At 39.0% G+C, this 14,761-nt stretch overlaps 1 protein-coding gene across 1 annotated transcript in view; it reads right to left on the reverse strand.

Moving 5' to 3' along the window:
* The window catches only part of KCNU1 (potassium calcium-activated channel subfamily U member 1), a 150,402-nt gene that overhangs the window by 123,910 nt on the left and 11,731 nt on the right, over window positions 1–14,761 (reverse strand). Inside the window, exons 3-7 of the mRNA XM_070598090.1 lie at window positions 7,739–7,800; window positions 6,559–6,649; window positions 5,258–5,369; window positions 4,241–4,316; window positions 2,916–2,991 (exon numbers count right to left, since the gene is read on the reverse strand). Of these exons, the coding sequence (XP_070454191.1) occupies window positions 2,916–2,991; window positions 4,241–4,316; window positions 5,258–5,369; window positions 6,559–6,649; window positions 7,739–7,800 (417 nt within the window). The remainder of the gene's footprint in view (window positions 1–2,915; window positions 2,992–4,240; window positions 4,317–5,257; window positions 5,370–6,558; window positions 6,650–7,738; window positions 7,801–14,761) is intronic.

The raw sequence follows: 14,761 nt of genomic DNA on the forward strand, positions 1-14,761 counted from the left end.
CTTTGTTCTTTTCCATGTTAGTGTTTTTGCCTCAATCCTGTCCACTATGTTTCTGAGCACATTTTTGTCACATTTATTAAATTTTGTTTTCCTCTAACATAGTTTTCAGCTCTATAATATTTTTTCTTCCTCTTCTTTTTCTGTGGTATCTTTCAGCCCATTTTTCAACTCCTGCCACTGTTTAATAATCTTTTATTTAAAACTTTATATATTTTGTCTCAATTATCACATTCAGTTTTTTACAACCTTTTGTTTGTATTTTTTTCTCAAATATGGAGGGCTTTTTCTTAACTTTTCCTTTGTTTCCTTGGGCAAGTTATTTTGTAATTGTTGTTCTGATAACATATTATGTAACTGTTGTTATACTGATGTCTCTCTGCTCTCCACTACGCCTCCTTGTTATTTTTGGCAGAATTTAAGCATAGGAACCATATTGATTACTTTCTGGTAAACATTCACCTTTGAATGGTATCAACTTTTAGCCAAAGGACAGAGTGAGTATGGGAAGTGAGTGAGTTGGGACAATCACAGTTTTTGTTTTGGTTTGTCATTTCAAATATTCTTTCTAGAAAATCTGCTATTTTCTTTGCTCTGAGATATAGCTTTTCTATGTTTTTAACATTCCAGATGTTGATGTGACTCACAGTGGATCCCCTTAAGTCAGAAGTCAGCTAGTTGCTTCTCCTTTCTCTGCGTGCATCCTCATTGGAAGTCTCCTCACCTGGGTGACTGGATGCCGAGCAAGGGAACATGTTCACCTGCTAACAGGGTTGAGCAAAAGACTTTAACGATTCAAGGGAGCCTGGGAGAGACTGTGTCCAGCCTGGAAGCCCATGCTATTTACAGGAAGCAGCTGGTCTTCGACTAAGACTGTTAGTGGCCTTGGGAGAATGTGTTGCTAGAATCATGTAATTTCCCAGAGTCCAGAAACATGGTTTTTTTGTGAGCTCCCCTCAAAAGTTACCAGGCAAAAACAACCAAAATATAAACATAAGTAGATCAAGTTAAATAAGCCTATAGGCCACATTCAGCCCAAGAGCCCCTCATTGGAACTGCTATTGAAGGCAAGAAAGTCCTGTTACCATGGTTTCTCCTTTAGCATTCCCTTGCCTGCCATTATGTGATGGCCAATGGGTCCCTACAGGGACACTGATGATTCTCCTTCCATTGCAGGCCCATGCCCCTAGGTCCAATCCTCAGATACAGGGATCTGTCTTGATTGCTGTGACACTGCTTTTCAGAGAAATCTCTCTCCTGATTGAGTCCTGAGGAAGGATGTAGCTGGTTTCAGATTTCTTGAAGGATTGTTCATATCACAGTTTGCATTTGGTGTTTGACATTTTTCTCGGTGAATTGAAGATGGTAAGTTTTTTTGCTTTTTTCCTTGTTACTGTTTTAATTGATTTTAGGAGAAAGACTCAAGTGCAAAAGACTTCTACTGTATTATTTTGTTTTGCTTTTCTCAAAGGCCTCTGCAGGCTTTTAACATCGCACTTCAATTTCTGAATTTTCTAATGACTGTTCCTCAACTGTCCTCAAGCAATAAAGTCCAAGAATTTCTTTCCTATTGTTGAAATTCATTTATTATTTTGCTGATTATGTGGGATAAAAACTAGCCTTTCTTGTGGGAAAAGGAAGCAGCTACGTATACAGATTGCTTTCAGGAGAACCAAGAAAGCTTCCCTTTGCAACTTGGCAACTCCTCCCAACTCTCTGGCTTTTATAAGTGTCAAATTCTCTCATTGGAGTCATTTCTTTGACTCTTTTTTTTTTTTTACTGCTGGAACATCTATGGAGATATAGTGATAAATTCTACCTATTGCTGACACCTTTGAAGGGTAAGCATATTAGATTCTTTCCTAGGAGTAAGTTTTGAAAAATGAAAGAAGGAACATAGATACCTTGAGTGTGGGAGATACATACTTGTGAGAAATATGGTGGTGGAGAAAATCCAGAAAAGGCAAATAAAAGGATAAACCTCACACTGGTTACAGTGATGGAGACAGGAGCTCGGAAGGTTTACCTCTATTTTTTAAAGAAAAGATGTTTTCCTATACATACATACCTATGATAAAGTTTAATTTATAAATTAGGCAAAGTAAGAGATTAACAACAATAACTAATAATAGAACAATACACTGTAATAAAAATTACCATAGACCTTAGCAACCTCAGCAAACAATTTTTTCCCTTACCTTAACAAGTCAAGAACTTTCACATTTTCACTTTGAGGAAGCACTTTATGGCTTCTCTTTGGCATATCCAAATTGCTAGCATCACTACTCCTGTACTTTGGGACCATTGTTAAGTAAAATAAAGGTTACTTGAACACAAGCACTGCGATACTGTGACAGTCATCTGCTAACAGAGACAGCTACCCAGTGACTAAAGGGTGGGTAGTGTATACAGCTTGGATCAGCTGGACAAAGGGATGATTCACGTCAACAGCGAGACGGAGTAGGATGATGTGAGATTTCATCACGCCACTCAGAATGGCATGCAATTTAAACCTTATGAATTATTTATTTCTGGAATTTTCCACTTAATATTTTCAGACTGGGGTTTACTATGGGTAATTGAAACTGTGGAAAGAGAAATTGCGGATAAGGGAGGACCACAGTATTGCATATTTGAAAGCTGCTAAGAGAGTAAATCTTAAAAGTTCTCATCATAAGGAAAAAATTTTTGTAACTGTGTATGATGACAGACATTAACTCGACTTATTGTGGCAATCATTTTGCAATATATACAAATATCAAAGCATGTCGTACTCCTGAAACTAATACAATGTGTTATGTCAATTATATCTCAGCTTAAAAAAAAGAAAATTTACTGCCTCAAATAAAACAAAAAAGAAAGAAAGAAAAGATGCTCCTGCTGACCAGTAACATGAGAGAGTCTGCTGAGATGCCTACCAGGTGAATGAATCCTGCAGCGGTGAACCAGGTACTGAGAACTATGGCTAACAGCTTGGAAAACTTCACTGAATTGCTGGAGGAAGAAAGACAAAGAGCTGTTGGGTTCTGACAGGTTCCAGAACAGCACAACTACTTCATCCTCTAAAATCTTGCTACTCAAAGTGTGGTTCATGGACCAGAAGCAAAGATATGATTACCTGGGAGCCTATTAGAAATGCAGAGTCCCAGGCCCTACCCCTGTTCTATAGGTCTGCATTGTTACAAGATCCTCTCCTTGACTCATACTGTGTATGAGTCATCAGAGTTTGAGATGCACAGCTCTAAAATACTCCCAGTCACACACACGTGTTCAAAAATATTTTGCTATGATAGCCACTAGCTTGATATACTGCTTTTAAAAATATATTACATGTGCATCACCATAAAATAAATTTAATAGAGTGCTACATTGCCTAAAGTAATGGTACAAAATACAGTGTCCCAGGAATCCAGAGAAGTGACTTGCAAAATAAAATTTTGAGTACATAGCAGAAATGTCATCTCCTATGGCTAAACTCATAGCAGGATCTTTGGATGAAGAGGATCAGACAAGCTCCTGTCTCCTAAGTCAAGTCCTAGAAGTTAGCTGAAATCTCTGTGGTTTTCAGGCAGGGCCACCTGTGACACACAACAGGCCTTTCTGATCCTGACTGGGGTCCATACTCTGCTCTACCATGATAAACACTTAGCAGTGGAATCCACCTGGCTTGTCATATCTGATCCTTCTAATGGGACTGTAGAGGCATGGAGATTTTGTGTGGTAACATAAGACCAAACTGGTTAAAAACTAGAAGTGTTGATGTTCAAAGGTGGTTTGGTTTTTTTTTTTTTTTTTTTGAGCCATTTAGGTGGTCTATTTCTGTAAGCAATAGTTCACTGCTGCTACTGGGCAACACTCATGCTCAAAGGAACTGTCTTATATTCCTAGACAGGAAAGACATGATTCACATAGCAAATGTGTAGAAATAAAGCCTCTGCATTACTTTGATTTTTCATTTGAGTGGAGGAGGGGCAGAACTAAAGTCTAGATTGACTTACACATTTTAGCTCTATAAAACAAAGAAACAAAATATTTAAAATAATTACAAACGTCTTAGCCAGTGCAGGATGTTAATATTTAACGGGAGAAAGTGAGAAAATACTATCTTGGCAGCTAAGGGAGTTCACAATTTTTGCACTGAGATTCTGATGGGAAATGAGTTGAGTTGAAGGCTCAGTTCATATTTTAATCTCCTAATCCAAACCAGTAAGTGAGTAGTACCTGAGGCAGGGCTGGCATTTACCTGGTCCTGGTTGCTCGCAGAATTTGTAAGATTTGAGGAAGTTCCAGCAGCCGCAATGCCCTTAAGAACCTTAAACCTACAAAGCAATGGAAAGGAGAAAGCTGCCAAAAGAAGAGGGTCACTGAGGGAGCTGTCTGAATTGTAACACAACTGGGTCTGCTTACATTCTTTCTCTCCCTGAAACGCTCGCATATATGTATATTATAATGTCATAGGTTTAGGAGCATGGGCTCGAGTTGAAATCCTGGCCCTGACCCTTAATAGACATTGTCCTCACAACAATCCCCTTAACTTCTCTAGTTCCCGTCTGTAAAGTGGGAATTAATACAGTACCTGCTCACAGTGTTGTTGCGCTAATATAAAGTATAAAATAAGCACAACTCACATTTTACTTTATTCAACTCTTCTTTAGAATAGAGACCAAATTATACACAAACCACTTAAACTCCTGCCTCTGGAATCTCTATGATATGCTCCTCACTATTTGCATGATGTTTTACTTTATGTAGTTTGATAACAATGATAGCAAGGAATATAGAGATAATAATAACGAAAAATTACATAAAAACTGATAAAACTGCATAATGCCCATGTGCTATCAATTCATCCACCTTAAAGACAAAGGAAACAACTAAATAAACCTCTGACATGTCACAGCATATCTAGATATGATAATTTGTAGCTTTCAAAAACCAAAGGAGGCTTCCATCCTCCCAGTGCGTGTGGGAGCCCAGCATAAAGGGCTGTGGTGGGGTGAGATGTTGGGGCCTTGACTCTCTGGCTGTGGACGAGCCAGTCCATAAACAATAAACAACCACTGACATCCACTGTGAATCAGGGATATTGTGAGGGAGTGAGATAAAAACAATGGGTTCTGAAATATATTATAAAACCATAGAATCATGGTGAGGAATTTTTTTAAATGGCATTTCGGCTTTAAAGGAAAATGAGGGATCCTTATGAATGAATGTTGTGGGTCCTTTTAGGTATTGCTCCTGATTCCCACAATACACTTACCTAGCCAATTACTCTTCAAATAATAAGAAATAAAGGTTGGTGGGATGGTAAAGATGTCTACAATCGAATTCATCTGCCACCAGAACTTGACCTTGTCATCAGCTGCCAGAAACTATGAAATGGAAACAAAAGACCCCAAATTACGTTAATCTCAAGAATTTCAAAATGAACACAAGGTTGGCTTTATTCAGCTACATTTCATTCAGCAACTGAAGCTCTGATCTCATTCTATTATATACATACATATATAGAAATGCACACACACACACACACATATTTATATAACTAAATAGATGAATATATTTATATAGATATATAGATACATACATATTTATATAGATTTAGAGATTGCACCTTTAGTGGGTGTTCCATAAATGAACATGGACCCATTTTACTTACTAGATCTTAACTCTCACATTTCAGAATAAACACTTTGACTTTCCTGCTGCTCCTAGAGCTTTCTGATACATATAATTACACAGATAAAACTCCCATTTGTGCACAGTGAAGGTGCATGATTTGGGATGCTCTTCAATGGAAAACGTACAGCTGTCTAGAAGCTTGGTCAGTCAAGGCCTTCATTTATAAGCTTCCCTATTTAAATTAAGAAAGCAAGCATTTCCAGAAGGGAGAGCCTGCTCTAAAAAGAAGATTCTGATGGTCAGCGTGGTTGGAGTAAGTTTTGAAGGAAGGTCCCAGAAATACAAATTGCATATATACATATTTATGACATATCTTTTATACATACCTATATACACATATGTATATAGGTATGTATATGTATATAGTCTCCCACAAACATGGGATGGATAAATACATTGAAATCTAGATCTGGCATGGGTCCTCAATAAATGCTTGTGGAACGAGAGAAACATTAATAAATGAGTATAACAAAAGTAAAGACACAAAAGTATTTTATATAGTTATATGGCACATATGCCATAAGTGAAGCCAATGACATTTTCAGAGGCTTGTTATTCAGGTTCTGCTAGCTTGTGATTATTAGCAAAGTTTTCTCAGTGGTAGGTGGAAAGGCAATAAGGAGGACAATACGACAGGGGGATGATATTTAAAAAAGGAATCATTTTCATTTGTGTTGGAATTCTTGACCTGGTTTATAGTTTCAAGTATAGATGAGAGAGTTTTTACGTCTCATTATACATTTAACAATTTATGGCACTGGCCCTCTAGCTTTAGAGCCTGAAAACATAGGCAGATTGTATAACTAAGGCACACATAAGTCTCTTTATGCTGCATCTGTTGTGTTCATCTGTTTACTATTACTTTCGATAGGTACTTACTCTCAACCCAAAATAGAAACTAAAGAAAGCATTGAAAGTCAAATCAATAGGGATGGTTTTGTCTTGGTATGAAGAACAGCTTCTAACAGGACTGGAAAAGAAACAAGGACAATTTATAAAGATGTACATTTTAAAAGCTGTGTCTATATAGGACCAAATAAAAGGAAAAGGTAGGCAATTTTCTATCTATTCATCATGTATGTCCAATCCAGACACTTAAGTTCACATCTCAAGGAAATGACTTTTCTCTTGGGAGTAGAGGTATGCATGAACAAAGCCACTGGACTGTGCATGGAGCTGAAAATAACAAAAATAATCTGCTATTCCTTTCATGGAGTTTGTTGGTTCTATTTCCGTTTTAACAGTGGGGATTCAGAGGCATAGAGATTACGTAGCTCTTGTTAGTTTGTAAGAACATCTACCTAGCCAGGACACTTTGGCTTCTGTACCCTTCTGATATAGAGCTACTCTAGAGTCAAATGGACTTATCCAAACCAAATTCAAAGAAAATTTCCTAAAATATTGGTAAGGAATTCACAAAGCAAATATTACTAGTTTCCCTAGGATTTCTAAAGCTGCCTGCCTTTTGCGGCCCTGCAATCCTAGCTTTACTTCAGCTGGAAGTCCAGCCTAGTTCCCAGAGAATCAGTATGGAGTTCAGATTAGATCCGGTTGTGTCCAAGAAACTGTTCCAACTTTGGGCTAGAAGAAGGGAATGCCTTCAGAGAAGGGCAGACAATAATTTGCTCCTTTATCTCAGGTAAGGTCTAGCATTTTCCTTTCTCAAGGCCATCCAAAGTTGTTTGAAAGTTGTTGAGAAACCCTGAAACAACTACAGAACTTCTGCTTCAACACCTAAAGAATGCAAAGGCATCCAAAGCCATCATAAGTGGTGCAAGGGAGGAGCTGGAGGTTTGCAGTCCCAGAGAGTCTAGAGTAGAGCACTCCAGCTCCCCAGGCCCTAGCAGTGAAGGATACAGGGGATATAGGATGCAGGGGAAACCCATGCATTCTTTTTGGGCGTTGGGGTTAGTGCTTTCTGGGAAGAACTAAACACTTATCCATTTTCTGAGCTTGAGTATGTTGTAAAGCATATTAAGTATTATTCCTGAGAGAAAATTCCAAATTAGCTAGCAACCTACTGCTATAACAGACCAGGGTGGCTGGGGATTTTACTCACTCAGTAGAGTTGATGAAATAGATTATAAGAGACCCGATGCTCAGGACAAAGACAAGGATCACCTGGAAAAAAAAAAAAGAAAGAAAACAGGGACAAAAGTACAAATCCAGTTTTTTGGCAGGAACACTAAATAAACAAATTAAGAAAATTGTGCTTTCTCTTTTTATCTTGCCTATATTATGTGTAGCGATTTTTTCCCACATTCATTTATGTTATCATTCATTCATTCATTCAAGAAAAATGGACTGGACCTTTACTGGGTATTCAATAAATGAACATGTACTCATCCATTTTACTCAACTAATTTTAACCCTCACACACTTCAGAATAAACAGTTTGTTCTTTCTGCTGCTTGTAAATCTTTCTGTTCTCAAGAAGTCCTACCATTTATTCATTCCTTCCCTCATCAAGCATTAATCAAGAGTTTAATACGTGTTATGTACTCTGTCACATGCTAGAAAATGAGGGCTATTGGATGGACTCTGGACTTGAGCTGCCCATGATAATGTAGAAGAAACAGTCTCAAACTTGTCCATCTAAAGGATGGTCAGAATTTTGACAAGAGGGCAAGTACTATAAGTGAGGAAAAGACAATGAGTGCTTTTAATGTGCCAATGCATCTGGTGTGCAAAATGAGCAGACCTTGTGGAATGTAGTCAGAAATCTATCTGTTCAAAACCCTCGATGCATTTGGAGGTAATCTTTCATAGCCTCCATGACATTTTCAGGTCAACTTTAGGTAAGTGAACATTCCTCCAGTTATTTCTAGTTTCCAAACCACTTGTTGTTTTCAATATGTTAGAAAGTCCAGTGTAACACTAATAATACTTAAAATAAAACTCTGAATTTTATTTATAATTAAAGCTTTACTCCCTTCCAGCTCAGATATTCTTTGGGCAGGCTACTTATATTGGGAAATGGGTTGGTTTCTTCTCTGTTAACCCGTTTTGGGTTTTTACTCCTAGTTGCCCACTGACTAGCCTACCTCAGACTTCCCCAGAATTGAAGGTCAGTATTGGGGAGTGAACAGAAAGGGGAGGTCAGAGTATGAAACATTGGACTTGGGTGGCTTTAGATCACCATGCTCTCACCCTGGGGCTCTCTGGGCACGGGAGATGTTGAATGTTTACTTCCATGGGTTGTTTCATTGCTCTTTGGTGATCCTAATTCAATGCATATTCAAATTCAAAAAACATTTCTTTAGTAACGACCATGACCCAAATCTTATTCTGGTGACTGGGATACATCCGTAAATGACATATACAAAGATCCTTGCCTTTATGGAGCATACAGTCTAGATATTAAGTAAAGATGATTAGTATCCAATGTATATGGTATGTTAGAAGACACACGCTAGGAAAATAAAGTAGAGCAAGCAAAGGGGATCAGAAATGCAAAGGAAAGGGGCAGAGGGTTGCAGTCTTGAAAATATTTAGTTGCTAGTGGCTCCCTTGAATTGGGTGAAAGCATATTCTCTCACTGGTTGCTCACAACTCTTCTCCCAGTATACTTCACACTCCCCTGTTCTGCTGGAACTGTTACCCCCCGACATGCCTACTTGAGCAGGTGAGAAGACTCTCACACGTGACCCATATCTGGCCCATGGAACAGCTCAAGCATTCTCTGCCCCAACAAATACTGGAAGGACAGATTATCTTCAGTGTGGCAACTTCTCTGGCATAGGGCAGCTAGCGTGACAGTCCCTTATCACAAATGAGCCAGATGTCAGTCCTGTGTCTCCAAAGTTCCAAAAGTGTAAACTGAAATTTCTGAGTGGTCCCTCTTAAGCCTCTTTCGTTAGGGTTGACATGAGAGGAAAATACTCCCACATCTCTGCCACAGCAGAGCTTCTTCCAAAAATCCTCTTCTGTTTCCAACTTGCCCTAATTTACATATGAAGCTGACAGCTGCAACTGGTTTTCTTCCAGTTGCTTTGTAAGTGGCAGTGTTGCAGCTTACTCAAAGTTGGGAGTTGCTGCATCTATTTTCTTGGAGTCTTAGCTCTTACTAGAAGTTCCATTTTAATAACCAAATTAAGCGTCAATAGAGATATTACTAAGTTCGTGGGTTTCATGGAGATATTTAGCCAGAAATGAATTCCAAAGCTCACGAAAAGTGTTGGAAATGGATATTTGGAGATTATATATATCTGCATACTGATAATTATTAAGAAATAGTTTTCATGAAATCTTTTCTCTTCACTTTACATATGATTATATATTTTTTTCTCTTACTAAATCTCATAAGTGATTCTTCAACTATAAATCATATATTGACAGACTTCTGAAAGATGGTGGCAGGCCATATATTTACAATTCACTAAATCAAAGAAATTAACAAAAAAAGGAGAAAATTTTAGGTATAGTGAAACTAAGAACAATACCAACTTCATGCCACAAACCTAAAGAATATTATCTAAAAATAATGCGTAACAAATAGCAAAACGTATACCAAACCAAAAGAAGGCACTGGAAGCTAAAAGCTTGTGAACACTCTTCAGTGAGTCAGGGGGAAATGGGAGATAATTCTTAGAGGATCTGTAACTTTCTCTTAGGTTGGGAGGCAAACCTGGAAGTGCTATCTGTTTGGGAGGATGAGAAAGTCCTCCACCTGAACTATAGATCGAAGATGGAGCCACAAAGCCAGAGGGGCCTAGAGGAGACACTCTGAGGCCAAGCAGTGGCTGAGGAGGAACCTCTCAGCTAGCAGCAGCCTTTCTTTCCTCAGAAGCACCTTGGAAAGCAGTCAGAGAAGAATAAACTGAAGAATTTGAGACCTCATCCAGAAAGAGTCTGTTTGCAGAGGTGCTGGCCTCAGCATTATCCCCCATGTTTGTCTTTGTGGGAAAACATACAGTAAATCAACAGTTTTATTCCCACAGTGGGGCTTAAAACTCCCTGTTCAGTTGGTGGGTAGTTATGGGAGTCTTCAGAATACAAGCAGCGGCCAACGCTGTTAACAGGAGACCAGTCAATACTCTAAGCCTTCATTTATGACTACTAGCAGACAATAGAAAATTGCCAATTATATGAGAAGTGTAAGAAAACAGGAGGATCAGACAGAGAAAATGACCTCCAGTGAAAGAGTTAACATAGAATACATAATTAAACTTTTAAAAATTACAATTAGTTTTCCTAACGAGATTCTAAAAATCTGTTAAATAGCATTGGTGGATTGGAAAGGCAGAAGGAGGATATGGTCGTAACACAAAGTAGGAGATGCGAGAGAAGCTGCACTCCCAGGGCTGGCTGGGAGATCCACAAAAAGAGGTTGGGATAACCAATATTTAGCATCTTAAAAGAGGTGCTCTTTGGAGTTGGGACTGAGACCTGGGAGGAGGGGTCCCAGTTTGGCTGGTAATGGTACCTCTGAGGTGATGCTGCGAGCCTGATCTGGCAGTGTAGGGAAAAAAACTGGAAACAAGAACTAAGAACTGCTACCAGAGTGAAAATCCATTGATTAAGTGAGACTGAACAGAAAAAGCAAAACACAGAGGAGCTGTTGCCTTCCCCTCCCTTAGGCGTCCTGTCTCCTTCTGTACCCGCTGTTGGCAGAGCCCACCTATAAGCGTGAGTGAGCTGACAAAAGAGACTTGTAATGCTGAGGCCTGACCTCCCATCACAAAGCAGAGGAGAGAGGGTGGGTCTGGAGCTGAGAGATAATAGCTTAGTATCTAGCAAGTAGCCTTAAGTGCTGGAAGACATTGGAACAGCATTTATAGAGATTTTAGGAAAAAAGGATTGCAAATCAAGCATTCTACACCCAACCAAATTGTTGTTCACTTATGAGAGCGAGTAAAAAACATTTCTGGACATTCAAGGATTCAGAAAGTTTACCACTCACACTTCGCTTGCAAATGAATATGAAAAGTACTCAAGACAAAAAAAAGACAAAATATGTTATTTAAGAAAATGTGGTGCCTAATGAAACTGGTAAAATTAATGTAATTTTAACTTTAATGAAAATATTAAGAAGAAAAGCTTGCCAGATGTATACTGCTAAAAACAAACAAAAACCACAATAGCAATCTGGAGCTGAATGTTCAGATTAGCTCAACAATTTCTGGAAGGAAGGAGTCGGGGATGGGGGTGGGGAGTGTGGAGGAAAAACATGCCCAAGGTCTCACGTGAGAGGAAGATTTAGATATAAAACCTGCAGAGATACATGGAAAGACAGAGAATGGACAGTTTGTTCTGCATTTGATTTACCTAACATGCCTATGATATTCTATCAAAAATGGAATTTTCCAAGTCCAAAGATGGAAGAAAATAAAAGTTATAAAAAGCAACAAATAAGAAATGGAAATACCAGCCAATGGTCAGTGCCCTGAATGGGTTGCACGTATTACCATATAATTCTCCCTACCATACTTTAAAAGACCTTATTCACATTATACGAATGAATCTAAAAATTAGCTTGCCCAAGATCACACACTAGGCAGTGGAGGGGCCAGCATTTGAGTCCACATCTCTTAAAATCCACAATCACCATGCAATTCTGGCTCTCCAGTAAGATAAGGAATTAAGACCATAACAGAGCTCTTAGTTATATATCCAACACCCATTCTTCCTTTCTTTACTAACAGACCTCCCGTTTGTTTTTAAGCCACTGATATTTAGATATTCCATTTATGCAGCAAATGTAATCTCTAAATACTATAAAAACCAATAAAACAGATCACCATAAAGGAGAGTAATAAAATTCTCCTGGTAAATTAACAAATAAATATATTCTTAAGTCAATAAAAGATCAAAAGCCAGTTACATGCTATTTACAAGAGACATACTTAAGAGGAAATAAGACAGAAAGATTGAAAGAGAACTGGAGCAAAGACATCCCAATCAAGTATGAATAGAATGAAAGCAATGTTATGTTACATGCTAATATTGTATTCTAAAATATTCCAGTAACCACCCTCCCCCCCCACACACACACAAACCCATCACTAAATGTGACAAAAATGGATATTTCATATTGGTAAAAGGCACAATCAACCAAGAAAATATAATGAGTAACTTTATCCATTAATTGATGTTATATAAAATGTTTAATTCAAAATATGTTGGAAGGGCGAGATATTCAATAAAACTATAAAATAATAAATGGGATTTTTTGACAGGCTCGTTTCAATCAGTCAAGAAATAATTAAGGACATGGAAAGTACACGAAACATAATTAATAGTGCTTATATATCAGGCAGATAGTACATATTCTCTCAAAAGTACGTTAAGTAGTAAAAAAAAAAAATTGATCATGTACAGGACAACAGTTTCTGCATGAATTCCATAAACCTGAAATCATAAAGGCAATGATATTCTTGAACCGTAAATTTTACCAAAGTAGAAAAGATAGCCACTCTATCTCCAAGAAAATAAAAGCATACAACATTCCTCTCGAGAGATCATGAATCAAACAAGAAATCAAAATTAAAACTTAAGACAATTTAAAATGAAATAAGCGTTAATAAAAATAACATTATTTGCCAAAGTCTATGAGATATGGCCAAACAAGTACTCTGAGAAGAAAATTCTTATAAGTAGAATTCAACTGAAGAATCTGGGAAGATGAGACGCATCCACAGGGAGGGCTGCGCAGGTGATGAGACGAGACCTGGCACCCGGCGTGCGCAATGCTGTCCTGCGGTCTCCTGAATAAGCCGGGCGAAGGGGTATGCTAGCGTTCCGAATGCGGGGATCTCCAGATTGACAACCAATCTGACTGCAAGCTGTTGGCAGAGCCGAATGAGGAGGGACTATGAGCTGGAGATCTGGAAGAATCAGCTCATCGAAGCTGCCTGAGCGATGAGAGTAAACTGTGTTTGGAGACCCACTGATCAGCAAATTGACCAACATGATGATTTAGGAGGAAAGAAAGTAATGGTCGGCCCCATGAGTGATTACGTTTGGGGGCTCTGCTTCCGCAGCCCAGGGTTTTGCTGATTTGGATTCTGTGCCTGGACATAGCACAGCTCATCAGGCCGTGCTGAGGAGACGTCCCACATAGCAGAATTAGAAAGACCTACATAGATAGGCTTTGGGGAGAAGAAGAAAAAAAGAAAGATTGCAACATCTGTTAGCTCGTACTGGCCAGAAACCTCATGACACAGTCTGAGGAAGCTGTGAAAAAGAAGCAGTTGGGGAAGCACTACGCTGCTTCTGCTGAACAGCAAGCAACCATGGAACATTGCTCCTACACCACCTTCCACTGAGCACTGCGATACTGTGAGCCTGTCATGGGGCTGGGACCCATCCTCAAGGTTGACCATTTGTACCAGATCCCTGTGCCACTAGCCGACTCATGCGGCTGTTTCCTGGCCTTGAAGTAGATGATGACTGAATGCCAGGAGAAGCAGCACTGGCGGATGGTGGTGCTGAGGCGCTGTCTCAGGAGCTGTGGCGGCTTTCCACAGCCAGGGCAGGTGATCAAGAGGAAGCACGAATGACGCGCACAGGATGGCAGAGGCTGACCGCAACCTGGCTCCCTACGGCTGTTGGGAGAGGGAGGGTCAAATCTCCAGGAGGAGACAGGGGCCCTCTGCCACAAGTCACAATGTGAGCCGCTGCCACATTGAAAAACTAACCTCTGGGTTAAGGATGTTTATTTTTAAGGGCAAGTTTCGCAAGGAGGAGAACATGTTTATTGTTGTATCGTTACTGCTTCTTCCTTTGGAGGCTAGAACTCAGCTGTTCCTGCCCAGCTCCTTGCAAAGTGGGAAACGTCAATTTGTGGATTTTTCCCAATAAACTCAGGGTCCATCCAGTCAACTCTTCCCCAAGTTTGGGGAAGACCTTTGGATGACATGAAAAAAGCAGTTTTAGAATCTGAAAAGGTTTGTTAGAAAATTCTCACCCTCAGCTGGTAAGATATCATGTGATATAATACTACCATTCATTGAAACTGATTGGAAGGAAAAAAGGGAAGAAATTAAACAAAATAAATGGGAAAAAACAGGATGCTGAAATTAAGAAGGATAAAAAAATATTAATCATACATATATATATGTATATCACAAAGCTAATGATA

This window comes from Equus przewalskii, chromosome 28 (assembly GCF_037783145.1).
Source record: "Equus przewalskii isolate Varuska chromosome 28, EquPr2, whole genome shotgun sequence".
Lineage (NCBI taxonomy): Eukaryota > Metazoa > Chordata > Mammalia > Perissodactyla > Equidae > Equus > Equus przewalskii.